We start from the raw sequence: 22,928 nt of genomic DNA, 5'->3' as shown, positions 1-22,928 counted from the left end.
AGTGCCCGCTAGGGGTGCTAAAGGCCGTTTTTTCCTTTGCGGATGCCGTTAAAGGGAATTTGCCAATACCCTTTCGTCATGTCAAGGGTAGTCAAATATCGAGCCGTACCCAGCCGCTCAAGGAGGTCGCCAATGCGGGGCATGGGGTAGGCATCGAACTTGGAGATCTGATTCAGGCGTCTAAAGTCGTTACAGAACCTCCAGGAGCCGTCTGGCTTGGAGACGAGGACAATAGGGCTGGACCAGGGACTATGGCTCTCTTCAATTATGTCCATGTCCAACATACGTTTCACCTCCAGTTCGACCTCTGTGCGTTTTGCCTCCGGGAGTCTGTAGGGCCTCTCCCGGACGATTACACCGGGATCCGTGACTATATCGTGGGCAATCAGCGGGTCCGGCCGGGTGACTCGCTCACCACCTCGGGGATGGCTCGGAGGGTTTGGGCTAACTCCTGCCGCTGCTTGGGGGTCAGCTCTTCTCCGAGGTTAAGGGCAGTTGTGCTCGTGAAGAGGAGAGTGACCTATGGGAGCTGGGAAGCTCCTCTCTATCTCTCCAGGGCTTTAACAGGTTGACATGATAGATCCTCTCACCCGGTCGACGATTGGGCTGTTTCACCAAATAGTCGACGCAGCCCTTCTCTCCTTAACCTCGTAAGGCCCTTGCCAGTGAGCGCAGCTTCGAGTGGGAGGTCGGGACGAGCACCATAACTCGGTCCCAGGCGGAACTCCCTGAGGGCGGAGTTGCGGTTGTAACACCGGGCCTGCGCTGCTTGCGCACGAGTCACGTGCTCTTTTAGGAGGGGTCTGATCTTTGTGAGTCGGTCGCGCAGTTGCGCTACGTACTCCAAAATATTAGAGGAGGGAAGGGCCTCGGCCTCCCAGCCCTCTTTTAGGATGTCGAGGATCCCCCGGGGTTGTCGCCATATAACAATTCAAATGGGGAGAAGCCAGTAGAGGCCTGGGGTACCTCCGGTAAGCAAAAGCACGGCGGGAGGAGCTGGTCCCAGTTCCTGCCGTCCGCGCTGACTACCTTGCGAGCATCTGCTTAAGCGTCTGGTTAAAGCGTTCCACCAGCCCGTCAGTTTGCGGGTGATAGACAGACGCTTTCAGGTGCTTTATCTGCAGTAATTTGGCTACCTCCTGAGCGTATCCGATGTAAAGGCGTACCCTGGTCCGTGAGGACCTCCTTGGGTATGCCCACGCGTGAACAAATTAACCAGTTCCCGTGCGATGCTTTTAGTATTAGCGGGCGCAGGGGAACCGCCTCTGGGTACCGGGTGGCATAGTCCACCATGACTAGGATATATCTGTGGCCACGGGTTGAGGGCTCCAGGGGTCCCACCAAATCGACCCCTATCCTTTCAAAGGGTACATCAACTAGGGGAATAGGGACTAGAGGAGCACGGTCCCTCCTAGGAATCTGGCGGGTCTGGCACTCGGACAGGATTGACAGAACGCCGGACCTCCTCATTGATCCCAGGCCAGTAAAAACGGAGCTTAATTCTCTCCAGTGTTTTTTCGGCCCCGAGGTGGGCGCCTAGGAGGTGAGCATGCGCCAACTCGCATATCTCCCGCCGGAAGGTACGCGGAATTAGCAACAACTTCCGCACCTCGCCTCATGGGTAGCCACTCGGTACAACAGATCATTTCAAGGACAAAGAAGGGTTCGCGGTGTGGATCCGTCCGCTGTGAGCTGTTAGGCAGAACAACCGCATTCGGGCAAAGCGCGGGAATCATCATTCCACTGTTCCCTCTTAAAGGAGGCCGGCGTGGACGAAACTGATGGTCCAGGCCGCCGAGGGGTCTTGGGCCTGGGCCTGGGAAGAGTTCCTGGCTAGTCCCTTCCCCGGCGGAGTCTTCCGGGTCAAGGTCCGTGGCCAGGGAAAAGTCCCCCGAAACACCAGCGCCGCTAGGGCCTGCCCTTGTGCACGGCGTGGAGACCGCGGGAGGGTGCCTTTTCCCCTCATCACAAGATCCAACAGGCCCGGGGCGGCGAATGGCTTACCGCTGATTCTTTTAGACCAGTCTTGTCCCAAAATCACTGGGAAGGGGGGTTACGGTAACACAGCGACCGTCATTTGGGTTGGTTCCCCCTTCCAGGTGACATAACAGTGAGCGGAGCGATATGACCTAGTCCCCCATGCACACAAGTGACCAACAAACGCTGGTTTAACCACTGTTGCGGTAAGACAAAGCGGCGAGCGACAATGGTAATGTTGCTGCCGGAATCAAACAAAGCTACCACGGCGTGCCCATTTAGCAACACCACTCCCGTGTTGGACTCGCCAAGGGATGCGGCGGGATACAATACCTCTCCGGCGACATCCAGGTACAGTCCATAGGCTCGGAGCGATGTTGTGGGGCAGGTTGGTAGAAGGTGGCGGTCTCGCCACACTTGAAACAGCGGCGGTCCCGGCTTCTCTCTGGCTCTGGGTGGCGCTTCTGCAGCGCGTCGAGAGGGCTCGGGGGTGGCCGCCCGTCCCTGCCGGTTCCCGCGAGCAGGCTTTTCTGACCCCCCAAGTCGGAGGACCGCCAACTGACGCTCCAGGACGTCGAGGAGGCCCGACATGTTTTGGTAGGCGTGTCCCCGGACCTGCTGGGCGAGGGAACTGGGCATGGCATTGACCAGGCCTTCACAGGCCACCTGCTCGACCACTTTCCGCCCTGGGGTCCCTCTGGCCGTAGCCAGCGCCCCATCTTGCCCCAGAACTCGAACGCCTGGGCGCGAGCAGGCTTTTCGGGGTCAAAGACCCAGTTCCGCCATTCGGCCGCCTGCTGGCCCGGGCTAATGCCGTAGCGGGCCAGTATTTCGGGCTTGAGGAGGTCGTAATTAGCGGCCTCCTCCTCAGGGAGGTCATAATAGGCCCGCAGCGCGGGTCCCTTCAGATATGGCGCCAGGATGGACGCCCACTCGGACCGCTGCCACTCGTTCCGGGTGGCCGTCCTCTCAAACATGCCCAGGTAGCGTCGACGTCCTCCGAAGGGCCCATCGGGACTAAAGGAGGAGGCGGCTGCCTGGGCGGTCTGGTCTCGCCCGTTGGGCTTCTACTAACCTGGCCTCGTGGCCTCCAGCTCCCGGGTGGTGGCGGCTTGCGCCTGCTGCAGCCTGGAGCTGGGCGTTCATTGCTTGTAGCACAGTGTTGAGGTCCTGTCCCTCCGTCATCTCGGGATCTCTGTATCCTGCCGACTACGCCAGTTGTAAAAGGACCGAGGAGACAGCAATAAGGGTTGGGGTTTTCCGGCCCCGTATATTGTACAGATAATTTTCAAAACAAAGAAAAAGGTCATAAGCATAAACTAAACAGTTCATACACGCGCCGCCGTCTCCTGGCGTCGCGGCCATTTTATAGGGGTGGAGCCGGAAGTGAAGGACAGCTGGGAAGGACCGCAAGGGAGGATGGGAAGGATGACGTCAGGGCAAGATGGCGGAGGAAGGGCGGAAGTACCGCACTGCGGTCAAACCAGGCCTATGGTGCTGGAAGGTCTCTTTTTCTATAAGGAAGCAGAGGGAGAAAGTTAATACCCGCCATTCCCTGGCGGCGAATGTTTTCCCAGGTGTTCTCGAATCAGTCCGCGGCCTCCTAATCGCTCGTGCGTGACACTAGTTATACTTCCAATTTATATCGACTAAAAAAGGGATTTAAAAAAAAATTGTTTGGAGAGGGTATGGGCTGGACGTGGAATTGGAAGAGGATTTTTTTCTCACAATGCCACAATCGGCGCGCTTTGTCTGATCTGTCAATCTATCATTGCTATTCCAAAGAAGGAAAATGTGGAAAGGCACTTTCAAACTGTTCATAAAAACTACGAAACTGACGTCCTTCCAAAAAGTGATCTGAGAAAGAGAAAGGAGAGGGAACTAAAATCGCAGTTAATCGGACAGCCGTCATTTTTCACTCGGCTGAATTCACTTTCGGCTCTACTTATTTATGTGAGTCAGCCTTTGCCCACATGACGATTATTAAATCCAAATACTGTAGTGGCCATAAATGTATTGAATTGTTATTGTGCCATAAAGGTTACTCAGTTATGCAAGATATGACAACATACATTTTATGTATAAAGTATACGCAGTATATATATATATATATATATATATATATATATATATATATATATATACACAGTATAATTATAATTTTTAATGTAGGTAGATCAATTTGACCTGGTCATTTTAAAAGTAGCTCGCAAGCTGAAAAAGTGTGGGCACCCCTGGTCTAGAGGACTGAGGCAACATCTTGTATTTCAGACATTTTCCTGCCGACTATGCCACTGTAATAAGAGACAAAAGAGATTAATGGGAGATTGGGGCACCTTGAAGACTAACCCCGTCTATTATCAAGTGGAAATAATGAATGAAAATGTGAGTTAGCAACGCATCATACATCGTGAAGCACTTGCTGCAAGACACATAAGTGAAGAACTGTGTGATGTCTTGTTAACCACAATAAAAATTGTCAACTACATAAAAACAAGTTCACTGAACGCACGTTTATTTGAAATACTTCAGAAATGGGTTCAGAACATCAGCATTTATTGTTTTACATAGAGGTGCGCTGGCTGTCAAGAGGACACGTTTTGCAGAGAATTTTTGAGTTGAGAAATGAAGTGAGTCTGTTTCTGTTACAAAAGAACTCGGTAATGAATGTTTATCTATGTGACGCAACATGGCTTGCAAAACTGGCTTATCTCGTAGACATTTTTAATGCTCTCAATGATTTAAATCTCAGTCTACAAGGCAAAGATAGTGACTTATTTAAACAGATGGATAAAGTTTCAGTTTTTGTGAAGAAACTTAGCCATTGGAAACTACATATAGAACCGGAAACGTCTAGATATGTTTCAGTACTTCAGCGAGTTTGTTGCTCAAAACCCTGATTCTAGCATACAGGAAGATATTTCTAAAATTATTGTGAATCATCTAAGATTGCTTGAAGAAAACTTTGTTCATTATTTTCCCAAGGATAATGCGACAAAAGAAAGTGGTTGGATACGAAGTCCGTTTACAACAGATATTACCGGCTTGACTTTGACTGCTCAAGAAGAAGCAAATTTAATCGAACTGTCATGTGACAGCACGCTTAAAGCTCGATTTACTGAAAACAGTTTAAGTTTTTGGATGTACGCTCATGTCCTGCGGTGGGTTGGCACCCTGCCCAGGATTGGTTCCTGCCTTGTGCCCTGTGTTGGCTGGGATTGGCTCCTGCAGACCCCCGTGACCCTATTCGGATTCAGCGGGTTAGAAAATGGATGGATGGATGGATGTACGCTCATGCTGAATATCCTGAGCTCACAAGCAGGGCAATTTCCGCATTGCTGCCATTCTCAAGTACATATTTATGTGAAACTGGCTGTTCTGCAATGACTGGTATCAAAACAAAATACAGAAATAGACTGGATGCTCATAACAACCTCAGACTTTCTCTTTCGACGATTCAGCTCAGAATTGACAAACTTGTAAACAGTATGCAGTCACATCCTACTCACTGACGCAAGATATCGCAAATATGGCACTGAGACTGTCGTTATTAGAAATAGACAGGCTATTATAGTTACACTGTTTAAGTTAATTAAAATAATATGATTATACTGCAGTCTACACAGTTGTACTAACATAAATTCATTCAATATCGTAGTCAGTGTCGTGAATTTGCTGTATATTACCTAATTAAGAATTAATCATTCATTGCAGTACTTGCTTTTTAATTTTTTTGTTAAAAATTCGGGTGGTACGCAATGCAACTCACTTAACCTTAGGTGGTACTTGACGTCCAAGAGTTTGGGAACCCCTGCTCTAGAGCATATCTCCACCTATCCAGGGTCTCCTTAACCTGCTCCCTACACTCACTACAGATCACAATGTCATCAGCAAACATCACAGTCCACGGGGACTCCTGTCTAATCTCATCTGTCAACCTGTTCATCACCATTGCAAATAAGAAAGGGCTCAGAGCTGATCCATGATGTAATCCCACCTCCTTAAATGGCAAGTTGTGGAGACTACAACAGTGGGTATGGGTTTTGTAATGCCTTCACTTGACCATATTATCAATGAAACGTTGGACCAGGGTTTTGGAGTGAAATTGGAGCAGGAAGTGTTTTGCGATACCTATTTGGAAGCAGAAGGTTGGTTTTATTTTTATTTTATATTTCTATAATTGAATATTTGTTAGTGTAAGGTGTAATTTATAAAATTCAATGCATTTGGTCACACTATGCAAACATGCATTGTATTAATTTCAATTCAGTTTAGTTTTGTATAGTGTATTGGTTCTTAAAGTATGAGTCGCTACCTATTTTCGGTCGCGTTGTAACAATTCGTCCCGCGCACTAACACGAGCCGATTGCTACCGCTAATCTGTCCTAGGTAACGGCAGATAATAAAAGGATAGGCCAATATCACACCCCAAACAATTTCCCGTACACCCTTTATTCTACCCGGTTCAGTCCCTTAATGCCAATACTTTAACGACCCCAAAAAACTGAAAGTCAAGATCTATCATCAAATAACGAGTAAATTACATACAATGAGAAAAGAATATAATCCCTTACACATGCACCACCCCCTGCCACCATAAATAACCATTATTCTGTACTGCCACAAATATATACATATATTTACACAATAACAATATTAATTCCCCCAGTTCCCCTTCCAGAGATGATAAATAGATCCACAGACGTCCACTGTTCTGTTCCGCAACTGCCGGCAGGCCAAATGAGGTGTCCTGAAAATTGCGGACTACTAGCACAATCACCTCTTCATCATAAAAGACATGCAGTCAGTCTTGCGCCATGATACAATCTAATAAGTCTTTTGAAGTAGCTCACCCGAGTCGATAGAAATTAGCGGAATATTTGATTCCCTGATCAAAAGAATATCTTCCACCTTCTGACAGGACTGTAGGAGCTCCTAGACTTCTTGTATGGCCAGTGCAGTAACTGATCTGCTTTTTTCTCTCCAATTCTCCTTTTTTCTTTTTCTCCTCTTCTTCCTTCCTCTTTAAAATGGCGTGTTTTATGCAAATGACTCCCGAAAGAAAACAGTAAAACCGGAAGTTCCACCTCTGGGGCACCACTGTCAAATTCCGGATGTAAGCATCTTCCCTGCAACAACCAATCGACAGCAGAAAACATATTATATTTATGTGGCAGCGCTACAGCATGTTGTCTGAATTTGGGACATGCAGAGTCGTGACTCACAAACACTGATGGCTACAGATGCTGGGGAACATTCAGTTATGGTGCTTCTTGACGTGAATGATGCTTTCGACACCGTGGACCACAATATTTTTATTGATGGACTTAGTTGTGCTGTAGGCATTTCCGTGTCTGCCTTGGTCTATTTTTTCTTTTATTTAAAGGGTAGGCATTTTTCTTTTGGGTTGGGGAGAACTTATCCTTTGTTGTTTCTCTTGCATGCGTTGTACCCCAGGGATCTGCTCTTGTGCTGCGTTCCATTTACCTCGGATGTCAGAGCTGGGAATGATGTCACTCTCGAGTTGACCGCGTTCCAGAGAAACATTTGGAAAGCCAATATGGATGCATCCAGGAAAACATTAATTGTGCTTTCTCTGTTAGAATAAATAGTAGCTGATAACAATATATTTTGTGGCATTTTGCATATCCAAACACTGTAGCAACTGGTAGAACTGTGTGTATGGTTGATTTAATGTGACACAGATAGAATAATAAACTGTAAGTTACTACAGCTTTCACTGAAGTCCACATGTCACCATTGTGGATAGGAGTCATGATCTGGAGTCGGACAAACTCGAACTGGACAGACCATGTCTAAGTTTGTCAGGTTGGAAATCTGACCCAGAAGGACTCCAGGTGCCCAGCAAGCTTCTTCTGACAGCACTTCCGGCGGTGTGGTGGAAATGCTGCCAAATAGGCCCCCACAAATGTCCATTCTCATGATCCGTGGCCCCGCTGGAAACCAAGGGGGCTGTCCTGTCAGTCTGGGGGAGAAACTGTCCTGGAAGTACTCTCTCCCTCTGCCCTTCCATAATCAGGGTGTTCTGGCCCGGGTCGCCATCCTTATTATGAATATTTATTGATACAATATTCTGCATAATTTGTCTGAAAAAGTACAATTAAATATGAAATACAAAATATACAAACTTTACACATATACATTGGGGTACTTTATAAATGTTATAGACAAATATCCTCCTTCTTCTTTTGGCTGCTACCGTTAGGGTTTCCCACAGCGGATCTTTCAAAATTGTTGTCCGCATATTGATTTGGCAAAATTTTACACCGGATGCCCTTCCTGACGTAACCCTCCCCATTAGTAAACTAAATTAGTCCAGTGGATCGAGACTTGTATTTTAAAATGAGTTCATCAAGAACACAGAGAAACAGTTGGAAACTTGTTAAGAGTAAATTTCGCACAAACATTAGGCAGTTTTTCTTTACACAAAGAACGATAGACACTTGGAATAAGCTACCAAGTAGTGTGGTAGACAGTAAGACGTTAGGGACTTTCAAAACTCGACTTGATGTTTTCTTGGAGGAAACAAGTGGATAGGACTGGCGAGCTTTATTGGGCTGAATGGCCTGTTCTCGTCTACAGTGTTCTGATGTTCTAATTCATCTGGGCTTGGGACTGGCATGAAGAAACACACTGGTTTGTGCATCCCCATGTGGCTGTGTTTATAGACAAATATCACTAAAAGGTTAAAATAAATTAAACTGGGATTCAGTGCTTTACAGTAATTTAGTTGTTCTTTTTAACCCTGTAATTATTAATTCCTTCCAATGTTTTAATATAATGAGCAAATTCAGTTTTACATTGTGTAAAGTTTGGTATCTATTTGGAGCATTTTAATGTGCAATTTGCCATAATTAATAAACACGTTTAGGATATACAGTAGATAGATAGATAGATAGATAGATAGATAGATAGATAGATAGATAGATAGATAGATAGATACTTTATTAATCCCAAGGGGAAATTCACAATGGAGATATTAACACCAGTAGTCGTCTTAAAGAAAGATTCAAGATCACACTAAAAAACCAAATAACAAATGAACGATACTTTCTTCCTGAAAGTTATAAAATACACAAGTTAAATCATTTTTTTTTTAAGCCCAACTAAGATCTACTTAACAGGGTAAATAAATAATTTGAAAAGAAACCTCTCGAATTTTATTGGTAATGCAGTACCTTCTTGAGATATTATAAAGTTCATTTCAATTAATATCTTCAGCCGGAGAAGGTTTTTTTTCTGAAAGGGTTGTACATTTCTGATAAATTTTCCAAAGATACTGATTGTTACCATTTTTGTCATTTATGCTCATATTTTCCAGTATTAGACAGAAATCGACATTTTCGCTTTAAATCCACAATAATTAAAATTTTTAGAAGCCCAAGCTTGACACGCTCCAAAACTGAGAGCGAAGACACAATGACATCATCGCGGGTGCGGGGAAAAAATGCCATTTAAACTAATACAAGTAGACGTGGAAACCGGGTTTTCTGATGAAAAAACAATAACGTTTAAAACAGTATTGTTTACATACAACAGATTTTAGCTAATCGTTTAAATGCAATTATTTATATTCATTTATACACTGATAATGGCAATTATTAAATAATACTAATTATTATTAAATAATTCCTTCCAAATAAGTAACATTTCTCGAACTGCCTTCTTCCATCTCCGAAACATTTCTAGACTTCGTCCTGTTCTTACGCAACACAGTATTGAAGTATTGGTTAATGCCCGAGTCACCTCACGTATAGATTACTGCAATGATATTCTATCTGGCATCCCACAAAAACGTATCCATCGCTTACTTCAAAATTTTGCTGCCAGGATAATAACCTGTTGTTCTAAATCCACTGAACATATTACACAGATTCTCTCTCAACTTCACTGGCTCCCTGTTCACTACTGAATACAATACTAAATACCGCTCTTAACATTTAAAGCTCTCCACAGTCTTGCTCACCCCTCTACCTCACTGATCTCCTACAGACTTACACTCCCTCTCGCTCACTCAGATCCTGTAATTTGAGAGTATTCAGTCTGGCAATATGGTGCAGCCTTAGTTTGTAGAAGACAGACATAACTAAAGACATGAGCATAAAATGATGGTTGTCAATTTCAAACTATGTTTCCTCAATGTGCTCCTTGAGAAAAAACACATCATCTGAACCAATCTCAGCCCGAACAAACTGATTCATCAACGATACTCTGACGGCTTGCCCTAATGTCGACTGTCGGATAACACGCTCAGCTACTTTGACCACCTTGACTGGACCCTCAGAAGGAATCATCAAACCTCCTTTGTTTTTTAATGTGAGCTAGTGGTAGCTTTGATCATATGATGCCGGTACAGCATCTGTTACTAAACTAGCACGGCACACATCACAGGACAGCTTTCTCAAAATCCCATCTCCCACTGCTTCCCGAGGTGGATTTCTTTGGGAAACTTTCAAAGTTTGGGAAATGTTAACAGCTAACAACAATCTACATAGTTAGTGACTAAATACTTTTAGCTAAAACGTTGTTTGGAGGCTCACTTGAGCACATAAATGCATAGCTTTGCTATCTTACCCTGACGCAGCTAAAGTTAAGATTATAAACCGTGATTTTGTAATGGCCAAATATAACCAAACAATTGTTCAGCCTTACCTATGAAATGTAATCCCCCGGGATCTGGTTTGGAGCGTACAGCGGTTTGTACAATCCCAAGCAGCACATGCGTGAGGCATCTTTATCCAGCACTTCACTCAACAGCAGTGCCACTCACAACATGGCGGCGACGTTGACGTACGATGCTGCTGGTCATGCGGCGTCTAGTAATTCTATGTCTATGGGTGCGAGCACGTACGTGTGCGTCAGCGCATCGTCGTGCGACGTAAGGCGGAAGTTGCGGATCTCACAGCGGCTTTGGGTAACGTGCTTTATTATGCGCTAAATTTATCCTTTTTTCGTAAGGAGTGGTGCGATATGGAAACAAATCAAAGCAGCTGCCACTTTTATTTACTAATATTGTGAAAAAAGACTTACTAGTAAGCGAAAAACGGTGACTCTAAATATGTTTATGAAATCAAATGTGGATAAACTACTTTCATACTGAACATATGTGAGCGTATAATTATGGGCGTGCTTATAGCTGACTACATTTGCTAAAACGTTACCAAGCGTTTGAAAAAACAGGTTTACCGGCATATCTGCTTCATATTTATTTCTTTAGCTGACTTTTTCACTCATAGAGACTTCAAAAAACTTAAGTATACCACAGCTGCTTACATATATGTACAAATGGAGCTCAGGCAGATGAAGGGAAGGGAAGAAGGGAAGCCGGGGAGGTGGTGTGCTTGTGTCGTGGTTTGGGCACCCACGGGCGTTCTGAGGGAATCATGGGGAAAAAGTAGAATAAAGTATCAAAGTTAAGGAATCGCTTAAACATGAATAGGCAAAAAACAGCAAGTAGGATGCGAGTGTGGAAGAGTTGTGCGGAGAGCAGCAAGAGCCAAAGAAACGGGCAGCATCTGATAATATGAATGATAGAGCGAAAGAGCGGGGCAGAATATGCAATGCCGGAGTTTAGATTTACACTTGATGGCAATCAGAGCACAATGTGCCTTGTCAAATATTAAACCCAAAGAGAGTCTGAGGCGTTGACGATATGAGAGAGCAAGAGACAGCAGGAGAGAGGGAGGACACGACGTTTAAAAACATCATTCTGGCACTCAGATGGAACTTTTTTGGCCCCAGGGGGTATTTGTTTTTGTAAAGAAGCCCTTTAAATAAGTAAATACATAAATAGGTAGGTAGACAGGTAAATAAACACACACACTTTGATCTGTACACACACCAGAATGACTATAAACCAAGAAAATTAAAAGGAAAAAAAGCACTGACTTGGCAGATCCAATCCCCGTGAGGAGTTACACAGGCGTATTGCTGTGGGTATTAAGGAGCCCCCGTCGCGTTTCTTGACACCCTGCTGCTGAATAACTTCACTGGCTGAGAGTCCTCAGCCGGGTTTAATCGCACCATCATTTCATGTCTTATCAAAAACGTACCACACTGCAAGTTAAACAGTTAGATTTTATGTTATCGGTCAAGTCACTGCACTTTCAAAGCATGCACAGATCTGTTCCTGAATGAACTACATAATGAGATCAAAAGTGCAATAAGGAAAGCCTGTGTGTGTATTTTGCCTTTTTTTACTTTCTCGTATTAGAAGTATAGGGAACATATTGTAATCATCCAAAAATTCCATTTCGAGATTTTGAGGAAATCTCCCTCAGTCCGAAAATACCATTTTTGGAATTATGTCTGTGTGTCTACCTCTGTGTGTGTTTGTAAACACGATAACCTGAGTACACTTTCAATTAGGTCAACCAAATTTTTAAAATTTGAATAATAGCATGCCCATACTCTTGCTCTAAAGTTATTCTGTACTTCCTCAAACTCGCTTGACTTCTGCTGTATTTCTTTTTGACATGTTAGGACATTGCTGTAGCATAACCACTGAATTATTTTCATATGTAGTATTTATTTATCTCACATATGATTGTGCCTTTCAAAGTTATAAGAGCTATTTTGTTTGTTAGACTGGGTGAAATTGGTAGAAGTATTTTGTTAGTTATGTTTTAAATGTATGCCTATATTAGTGCATAGTCATTCGGTGGTCCTATTATAACCCCCACAAGCTAAGTTATAAATTGAATATTCTGATTATTTCTTGTCTCTCTGACTACAGACACGTTTCAGTTTATTATCTGCCTTGCAGTTTGTATGGCATGGAGGGAAAACAGTTTCAAACCGTGTGTACTGTACAGTGGTGTGAAAAACTATTTGCCCCCTTCCTGATTTCTTATTCTTTTGCATGTTTGTCACACAAAATGTTTCTGTTCATCAAACACATTTAACCATTAGTCAAATATAACACAAGTAAACACAAAATGCAGTTTTTAAATGATGGTTTTTATTATTTAGGGAGAAAAAAAATCCAAACCTACATTGGCCCTGTGTGAAAAAGTAATTGCCCCCTTGTTAAAAACTAACCTAACTGTGGTGTATCACACCTGAGTTCAATTTCCGTAGCCACCTCCAGGCCTGATTACTGCCACACCTGTTTCAATCAAGAAATCACTTAAATAGGAGCTGCCTGACACAGAGAAGTAGACCAAAAGCACCTCAAAAGCTAGACATCATGCCAAGATCCAAAGAAACTCAGGAACAAATGAGAACAGAAGTAATTGAGATCTATCAGTCTGGTAAAGGTTATAAAGCCATTTCTAAAGCTTTGGGACTCCAGCGAACCACAGTGAGAGCCATTATCCACAAATGGCAAAAACATGGACACAGTGGTGAACCTTCCCAGGAGTGGCGGCCGACCAAAATTACCCCAAGAGCGCAGAGACAACTCATCCGAGAGGTCACAAAAGACCCCAGGACAACGTCTAAAGAACTGCAGGCCTCACTTGCCTCAATTAAGGTCAGTGTTCACGACTCCACCATAAGAAAGAGACTGGGCAAAAATGGCCTGCATGGCAGATTTCCAAGACGCAAACCACTGTTAAGCAAAAGAACATTAGGGCTCGTCTCAATTTTGCTAAGAAACATCTCAATGATTGCCAAGACTTTTGGGAAAATACCGTGTGGACTGATGAGACAAAAGTTGAACTTTTTGGAAGGCAAATGTCCCGTTACATCTGGCATAAAAGGAACACAGCATTTCAGAAAAGAACATCATACCAACAGTAAAATATGGTGGTGGTAGTGTGATGGTCTGGGGTTGTTTTGCTGCTTCAGGACCTGGAAGGCTTGCTGTGATAGATGGAACCATGAATTCTACTGTCTACCAAAAAATCCTGAAGGAGAATGTCCGCCATCTGTTCGTCAACTCAAGCTGAAGTGATCTTGGGTGCTGCAACAGGACAATGACCCAAAACACACCAGCAAATCCACCTCTGAATGGCTGAAGAAAAACAAAATGAAGACTTTGGAGTGGCCTAGTCAAAGTCCTGACCTGAATCCAATTGAGATGCTATGGCATGACCTTAAAAAGGCGGTTCATGCTAGAAAACCCTCAAATAAAGCCGAATTACAACAATTCTGCAAAGATGAGTGGGCCAAAATTCCTCCAGAGCGCCGTAAAAGACTCATTGCAAGTTATTGCAAACGCTTGATTGCAGTTATTGCTGCTAAGGGTGGCTAAACCAGTTATTAGGTTCAGGGGGCAATTACTTTTTCACACAGGGCCATGTAGGTTTGGATTTTTTCTCTCCCTAAATAATGAAAACCATCATTTAAAAACTGCATTTTGTGTTTACTTGTGTTATATTTGACTAATGGTTAAATGTGTTTGATGATCAGAAACATTTTGTGTGACAAACATGCAAAAGAATAAGAAATCAGGAAGGGGGCAAATAGTTTTTTACACCACTGTATATACTGAATGTGCTAAAGTACAGCTTATATAAATTTGCCATAGAGAAATAACATGATTTTAATTATATAAAGTAGGACTTGGAAAGTTAATGCGTTAATTTTTGTGATTGATGTGGCCTGTTTAATGCGTTATTAAATATTGTTGCATGCAGGGCTGGCAGCGAGTCAAATGCCTCAGGCAATGCTTTGATCAGGATGGCATTTTCATGTTGTTGTTGGTTTTTTTTTTTTTTTTAACATTACGAAACAATAAAATAAATAATATCAGTGTATACTTAAAGTATCACATACACATCCAGTACCGTATTTATATACTACCTCTAACATTTCATTTTACGCAGTTCACTATGATACGACACATGTCAATAGATAGCACCAATGTTCATTTTCTTTATTTATACATTCTGACATAGGTGCAGGGGAATGAGAGGAAAAGTGGGGGATTTATGGTTGTCCTGGTGCAGTGCCTACAAAAATTGTAAGGTAAAAATGATGTTTTTTTTATTTTATGTTTCTGTAAGAAGATCGAGTCAAGTTCATATAGCATACAGTGGCAAAAATAAGTATTGAAAGCGTTAATGTTTTTCTCAATAAATATATTTCTAATGGGGTCAATTACATGACATTTACACCAGATGTCGGTAACAACCCAAGTAATACACACAATACAAAGAAATCAATGCAAGTAAGTCCATAAATTATGTTTAATAGAACAGAATGACACAGGGAAAAAGTATTGAACACACTTACTGAAATGTATTGAATACTAGCCATCCCCCATGGCTCCGCCCACATAGTAGTGAAACAGGACAGCGAGGAGGTCTCCACCCAGCTCCCGGCTGCTATTAGAGACCGGCCATTATTAACAAAAACCCTCAGAACACAATATTTTTTTGCACGTATCGGTACAGGTAGGTACACAATAATATCGGCTAATATTACAAACAATTCTTTATTTGAACTTGACATGCTGCATAAGACTGTACCTTTCGCAGCTATTCGTCGTCCGATTCAGCAATGACAAGAAAATTCAATTTTAGCAGATATGAAGACGGCAGGTCTTTCTTTGTTACTCCCCTCTCTGCCCAAAGGGTAGATTTCGTAATCAAGGACCTCGCAGGTCCAAAATAAGTAAATGCGTCCCGGGTCACACAACCTAGGCAAATCTCGTTGACAGCGAAACTGATAAGGAATGTGCAGCTGGTTAAATGTGTTGAATCTTCGCGGAGACTTTTCATAGCAAAACACATTTGTACCACTTGCTGTTTATCACTACCGTACGGAATTACAGTATAACAACCATATTTTGGTCAACCCGGCACGAAAATGAAGCAGTTTTAGAAAACGGTATATCCGTATTTCTTATATATGTAACGTGCTGACATGCCCATGTATTACACACGTCAATAAAGATACAGACGCTTACAATGTACGCTAGTAGGCAAATATCAAAGACCTGGCAACTGTTAGAGACCGGCTACTATTTGGCCGCGTCCCCTCTGAAGCCTGGCGCTTATTAGAGACTGGCGACAATAAGAGACTCGCCGTTTATTGGAGCATATACGGTGTGTGTATATATATATATATATATATATATATATATATATATATACACACACATACAGTGGAACCTCAGTTTGCGAGCATAATTTGTTCCGGAAACGTGCTCGCAGTCAAAAGCACTCGTATTTCAAAGTGAATTTCTCCATAAGAAATAATGGAAACTCAGATGATTCGTTCCACAACTCAAAACTATTCATATAAAAATGATTAATACAAAATATAAAGTAAAAATACATAAAACAAATTAACCTGCACTTTACCTTTGAAAAGAATCATGGCTGGTGTGAGTTAGTTTCTAAATTCTTGTGGGATTCCACCCAACGGGACAACATGCGGAAAAACGTCCCAAAGCAATCGCAGTCTCTCAGCGCTTTGGGAGTTCAGTGTAAAAAGCGAATCCAGAAAGATCGCGACATGCTATAAGCGCCTGCTGTCAGTGGGTGGAACAAGGAACATTATAAATGTGCAGGGCACAGTACTACTTGGCTACGACCCTGCCTGATTGCTGTGTCTGTGTATAGGAGAGTGGCAGATCCTGCTATGATAAATAACCGCGCTGTTGCTGTTTCAAGCTGAATAAAGCTGGTTGTGCAAGACGGGGACTCGCATGTCACAGCACACACGCGCACACACACACACACACACACACACAGTAGAAGTAGAAACCATATGTTTGTATAGTTACTTTTATATATTATAAGCCCTTATAAACTCTCCCACACTGTTAACATTATTAGAGCCCTCTAGACATGAAATAACACCATTTAGTCAAAAGTTTAAACTGTGCTCCATGACAAGACAGAGATGACAGTTCTTTCTCACAATTAAAAGAATGCAAACATATCTTCTCTTCAAAGGAATGCGTGTCAGGAGCAGAGAACGTCAGAGATATCAAAAAATCAATACGTGCTTTTAAGTATGCCGAAGCACCGCGATAAAGCGGCATTTTGTAGAGGAGCGTCCGTATCCTCTAGGCAAACAGCCTCTGTGCAAACAGCCCCTCTGCTCACACGCCCTCCATCAGGCAGAGAGAGGGTGAGAGAGGCAGATAAAAGCAAACAATCAAGCACCGCACGGGAAGCATATCTTATATCATTGAGGAGTTTTAGTTAATATGTAATACATGCTCTGATTGGGTAGCTTCTAAGCCATCCGCCAATAGCGTCCCTTGTATGAAATCAACTGGGAAAACAAACTGAGGAAGCGTGTACCATAAATTAAAAGACCCACTGTCCTCAGAAATCCGCGAACCAGCGAAAAATCCGTGATTTATATTTAGATATGCTTACATTTAAAATTCGCGATAGAGTGAAGCCGTGAAAGTCGAAGCGCGATATAGCGAGGGATTACAGTGTGTATATATATATATATATATATATATATATATATATACATATATATATATATATATATATATATATATATATATATATATATATATATATATATATATATATATATATATACACATATATAAAATTATAATAGTTGTTCAATTTCAATGTCAAGGTTTTGAATTATCTCTCTCTCTCTGTCTGTCCGCTTTTCACAAGAGAACTACTTAACGGATTTAGATCAGGCTTTTTTCCTATAATTTGTTTAAACATTCCGGTTGATTTTGCGACTTCTGTCATCGCGCTAAGTATTATAGTTTTGTTGCGGCACCAATTTATTCGCACATATTCGCTGTGGGCCGAGGGGAATGGGGAGGCGGGACCTCAGGAGTAGGGAGCTGGGTGGGGCCATCCTCACTCGCATGCCAGCCTCCATTCGAGTCACTCTACCTCGCGGCACGTGTTGAAGTGTAATTTGCCTCTGCTTAGCTAGCGTTATCTGTTTGTTCAGCACACATTATCAACTAGAGATTGTTGAAGAATAACATTTTCATTGGTTTTTCACTTAAGATGGCACTTAAGTCTTCAATCTGCCTCAAGAATGATTTAAGATATGAAGAGGTAGAGGAAGTGACAGCGTAGGTGGTAGGGATGAGAACAGTGCCCTTATGCATGCATTGTCCTGCTGGATGCTGCCAAGAGTTGATTCTATAATAAAATAAAATAAAAATAAAAAGAGGAATAACCTTGGAGGTCAATCATCACCCCAAAAGCGAATAGTAGACGTCATGTAGTATTTGTGTGCCAAATTTCAGGTCAATAGTTCAAACGGTTTGCGAGCTACAGGTGATTTAAAATCCTGGACAGACAAATGGACAGCCACGGTAGCGTATTATATAAGAAAGACAGTTTTTAATATCGTGTACACATTTATATTTCTGTAATACAAAAAATTCGGATGGTTGTTTAAATAAAATACTTCCGGTTGAATAATTTATCTCAAATTTCATACCTGTTTGCTTTTTATCATTATAAATATCATTATAAATACAGAATTTGAATCATCTATCTGTAATTATAACCATAATTTACTGGAAAATTAGTGAAAATATTCAGTTAAAGTGGCCCAACATTTGACAGGATTCGTTATTTTTGATATAAAGCAGGTGTATAAAATCTCATTGGTCAAGGTTAAAGTGTTTTTGAGTTATCGTGTTTACACACAGACAGATATAATTCCAAATATGGTATTTTCAGAGTCAGGAAGGTCTAAAAAGTCAAGATTCATCAAAATCTTGGTCGAATTTTTTCACATTTCCTATACTTCCTCTGTACTATGTATACGAGAAAGTGAAAACAAAGAAGACATGCTTTTTTCATATATCTTTGTTTAGAGCTGGTTCTCTGTAGTTTGCTGGGCAGTGTGCTGTGGCCATGGGAATAGGATGGGATGGGTGCATTTGTTATTTTATGTAGTGCCTTCAAATGTGTAGTAAATTTGTGTTCTTATTCATATGGCTAAAACACTGGAGATTAGAGTAACTGACTCAGGTTCACATAGATAAGGCATTTATGGGTAATGCGTTTGAAGGCCTTATCAATTAATCCTCATTAAACTCATAGGTTTGATGGACTGAATGGTCTCCTGTTGCTTGTCAAATTTCTCATGTTCTTATTTCACATAGGGGCTTTTACTGAGCATACCATTACACTGCACATTGCAGAGCACACAATAATGAGATTCAACACAACATAATGTAAAATGAGGTTAGATGATGGACTAAGGTACCTGAATTTAGTCAGCAGTCTGGAGCTTCAAGCACAAGAGCGCACTTTGTCAAATAAGTTAAAATCAATATATCTGCATACAGTTCTCCATCCCTCTTAATTCAATCCAGGGGCACAGGGGCATTGAAATATATCCCAGTAGTATCAAAGGCAAGGTAGGAACCGACTGTTGATGTGGTGTAAATCCATTCCTATTTCATTGTGGGTTATGTATTGGCACTCCAGTTCTTTCTTATTGCCCAAAAAATGTGTGTTTTACACCCATGAAGATTTTTGAGTTGGCCTGATGTGAATGACAAGAAGGTCCATTTAAAATGGCCAATTAACCTAACATGCAATGCAGCAAAATGTTTGGAGCAGCAAGATATTTATATTTTTGTAACACCAGTAGGTGAAGTGACTTGCTCAGGATTAAATTTCACTCGATAAAGTCTATCTATCTATCTATCTATCTATCATATAGTGCTTTTCAAATCTATCTATCTAGATTGTGTTGAGGATTTAACATGCCTTTATGTTTCACAGTAGTTTTTGTTTGGCCGGTAGGAAGATTGACATTTTTTTTATCAAATTAATAATAATAAAGACAATACAAGCAAGTGGTAGAAATGAACACAACCATCCATTCATGAAGAAAGTACTTCATTTTATCCTGATTGAGTTTAAAGTCTTTTTCTTATTTATTTTTTTATGTGTAAATCCAGCAAAGAATGGATGAAGCCGATGAAGACGGACAGGTTATCAAACTTGGGAAACTTTCTGTAACTTGCATTCAAGAAGAATTTGACCTGACGGAAGCGCTTGAACTTCTTCAGATTGAAGTAGAGCCTGTTGCCTTTAAAGAATCCTGCACTGAAAATGAGGGGCTTTACTTTTCTGTAAGTATGCTTTGTTTTAAAATTTGCTTGAAGTCTTGAACTGTTGTTACCAGCCCAGCATACCACAATGTAGAAAACCATACTGGCCATCGCAGAGTTATGGAAGCTGAGGCGGAGGTCACTTCGCTCCTTAAAGGAACGCAGCTTCCTAAGGACAAAGAGCCTGCTCTACCCTTTCTTCCATAGGTCCTCTGTGTTCTGAGACCAGTCCAACCTGTCATTAATGTGGACCCCGCGAAGTACTTATAGGAGTGGACCCACCTCTACATCCACTCCCTGAATAGTGACCAGACATAGAGCCTGTTTGGTGTGGAAAAAGACAATAAGCAGTTTGTGACGATGTGGGTTCTGGCTCCACGCTCCCATGGCTGTTTGGGAACCCTTGAACCCAACAGCGTCGATAATGAAACCGAGTGAGCCAGTCAATGGAGGCAAATTGAGCATCTGAGCAAGGGGATGGTTAAAAGTGAAACAGTGCTTTTATTAAAAGAAACAATCAAAACAGTGTTCCATAAATAGGGCAGTTTCAAAGTTCATTAAATAAATAATCCATAAAAAGAACGTGGAGGTTAAAACACTAGAAAAAAAACCACAATCCTTTAAAACCAGAGGTTAAAATCTTCTCATGGAAGCAGTCTTAAAAACAACAACAAATCCGGTGCATCGTTTATTAGCATCTCACCTGCTTATCCCGTTTGGGCCAAGCAGCAGGCAAGACGCTCTCTGCAGCCGCCCTCCTCTACACTTTCGCAAGACTGGAGACCTCCCGATCCATAGCTCCGGTATGGCACTCATCCCAGTCCCCGAGACTTGATGTCCACCAATGACCAGGACGCACACATTGGGGACTCCACCACCAAGCCTCCCGACTTCCGCTGCCTTTCCGCGGCCTTCTGCGGCTCGTCGCTTTCACCTGGTCACTCCCGCTACATGGTCGCTCAGCGGGAGTAACCTCAACTCAAACACCTGGGTGTCGGCCTAACACCCAGCTTCCTCGCAGCTGCCCTCGAGCGCTCGATCGCGCGCTCACCACACGCACGCACCGCCTGCTTCCTCGCTCCCTGTAACCTCCATCTTCTTCCTTTCTTTCCTTTTCTTATCTTTCCATCTTTTTTCCTTTTTTTTCTCCGATCAATTCCCTTTCACCCCCTTTAACCACTTGCGCTTCTTTTTTATAACGTGAGGGGCCATCACAGCTGTAGCATTAGCCACGGGAGCAATCACGAATGTGGGCAGTTCCTCACCTGTGCACACGGTGAGAAACGCCCACATTGACGACTGCCCCGCGGCTCGCTACAACATCGCCCCTCCTCACGAAGCCGCCTCGGGTGCGATGATTATTTATTTAAAATGAATGGCCTTTTCTCAACGAGCTGTGGACCCATAACACCACACAGTTCCTTGGTTTTGTTTATGTTAAGTTGCAGACAATTCTCTTTGCACCAAGAAACAAATTTCTACCTCTGACTCCCCTCCTGTGTCTCATCCCCCTTATCAGTAGACCCCCATAAGTGCAGAATCACCTGAGAATTTCTGTAAGCATCAATACCTGCTGTTATATTTATTGTTGGAGGTGTTCAGAGTGAAGAGAAAAGCAGACAGGCCTGGTCCTTGTGGTGCTCCAGTGTTGTTCACACAGCTCTCGAGTTTCACAAACAATGGTCTGCCTAACAGACAGTCCGATACCCAGGACACCACAGGCTCATCCACCGCATATCTCTTAGGTTTACTCCTTAACAAGGATGGCTGGATGGTATTGAATGCACTGGAGAAATCAAAAAACATCATCCTCACAGTGCTTTTAGCTTTGCACAGCCTTGTGGAGATGACAGATCATTGCTTCCCACACTCGTCTTTTTGTCCGATAGGTAAACTGCAGTGGATCCAGGTGGTCTACCACAAGATGACTCATATAGCAGTATATGAATAAATATGACTTCTAACAGTTTAATATGTAGGTTGGAAAATGTTATGTTATTGTTCGCTTGCCATTTACATATGATACACCTCTTTTAGAAAAATGTTTCAAGAAAGCAGAAAAATTGGGAAAAGATACTTGCTTCAAAGAAAAGTAAAAGAAAGGAAGAAAAACAGAGAAGAAAATTAAACCATACTGAAAGATCAGGTATTTTGATTCCTTTTGTTTCTGAATACTGTTTTAGGTTCAAAATAATTTGAAGAAAAAAAATTAGATGAAAATCAATCTTCACATTTTAGTGGAAAATGCCATCCAATCTAATTTAATTTTACTGTCTTGATAATATCAGTCGGAATTATTTGTTTGGTATACTGGTAACTTATGCTTTTTTTGAAGCAGAACACACCTCTTAGGTGTTTGTTTTTGAACATTTTATTGGATAATAACAATCAAATTGTGTTTTTCAGTTAATAGTAATCTGCACAGCAAGCGTGTCTTAAAGGCAATAACAAAGGAGCGTCTCAATGAGGCACGGTCCGGTGGGGTGAAGCTCTGCATTGACTTAAGTATGATGCAGTACATGTCTAAAAAGGTACAGTGTGTAGACTAAATTCATCTAGGGAGGTGAATGTAACATGTGGGCTAAACAAGTGACTGTTTCAAGTAAATAACTGAATCCTCAATTTTATTGTATTTTTTGAATTGAATAGTGGAATACATTTCTAAATGGAAAGATTTTCCTCAATGTGTATTTCTGTGCTTTCAGTTTCTGAACATTTTTCATTTAATCAAGTCATTAATCATGCTTAATGTAATTAATGATTTAAAGCTTTAAATGGTGGTATAGGTTGTTCCACCCCAAGGCCATGACTGATAAGCAGAGTGTAGCTGAAGGAAAATAAAAAAATAAATTAGAGAGGTGGCAGCTAATAGTATTACTGGACTTACGTGGAGTTATAATAATTCTTTACATTTATATAGCACTTTTCTCACTACTCAAAGCGCTTTACACAGTGAGTG

The 22,928-nt window shown here is 42.2% G+C and overlaps 1 protein-coding gene across 2 annotated transcripts in view; it reads left to right on the top strand.

The window, feature by feature from the left end:
• Positions 1-6,092: 6,092 nt before the first annotated feature.
• trmt10b (tRNA methyltransferase 10B) overlaps positions 6,093-22,928 on the top strand; it is a 53,499-nt gene continuing 36,663 nt past the window's right edge. Inside the window, exons 1-4 of one of the 2 annotated variants that reach the window (XM_039758214.1) lie at positions 6,093-6,125; positions 19,817-19,990; positions 22,007-22,115; positions 22,376-22,500. In XM_039758214.1, coding sequence (XP_039614148.1) covers positions 19,823-19,990; positions 22,007-22,115; positions 22,376-22,500 — 402 coding nt within the window. In that variant the 5' untranslated portion in view covers positions 6,093-6,125; positions 19,817-19,822. Of the gene's footprint in view, positions 6,126-10,844; positions 10,913-19,816; positions 19,991-22,006; positions 22,116-22,375; positions 22,501-22,928 lie in introns of those variants that run through there. The other variant, XM_039758213.1, reaches the window with a different exon arrangement.

This window comes from Polypterus senegalus, chromosome 7 (assembly GCF_016835505.1).
Source record: "Polypterus senegalus isolate Bchr_013 chromosome 7, ASM1683550v1, whole genome shotgun sequence".
Classification (NCBI taxonomy): Eukaryota; Metazoa; Chordata; class Cladistia; order Polypteriformes; family Polypteridae; genus Polypterus; species Polypterus senegalus.
Note: the sequence above shows the minus strand (reverse complement) of the source record. Positions and strands in the feature narration are given on the sequence as shown.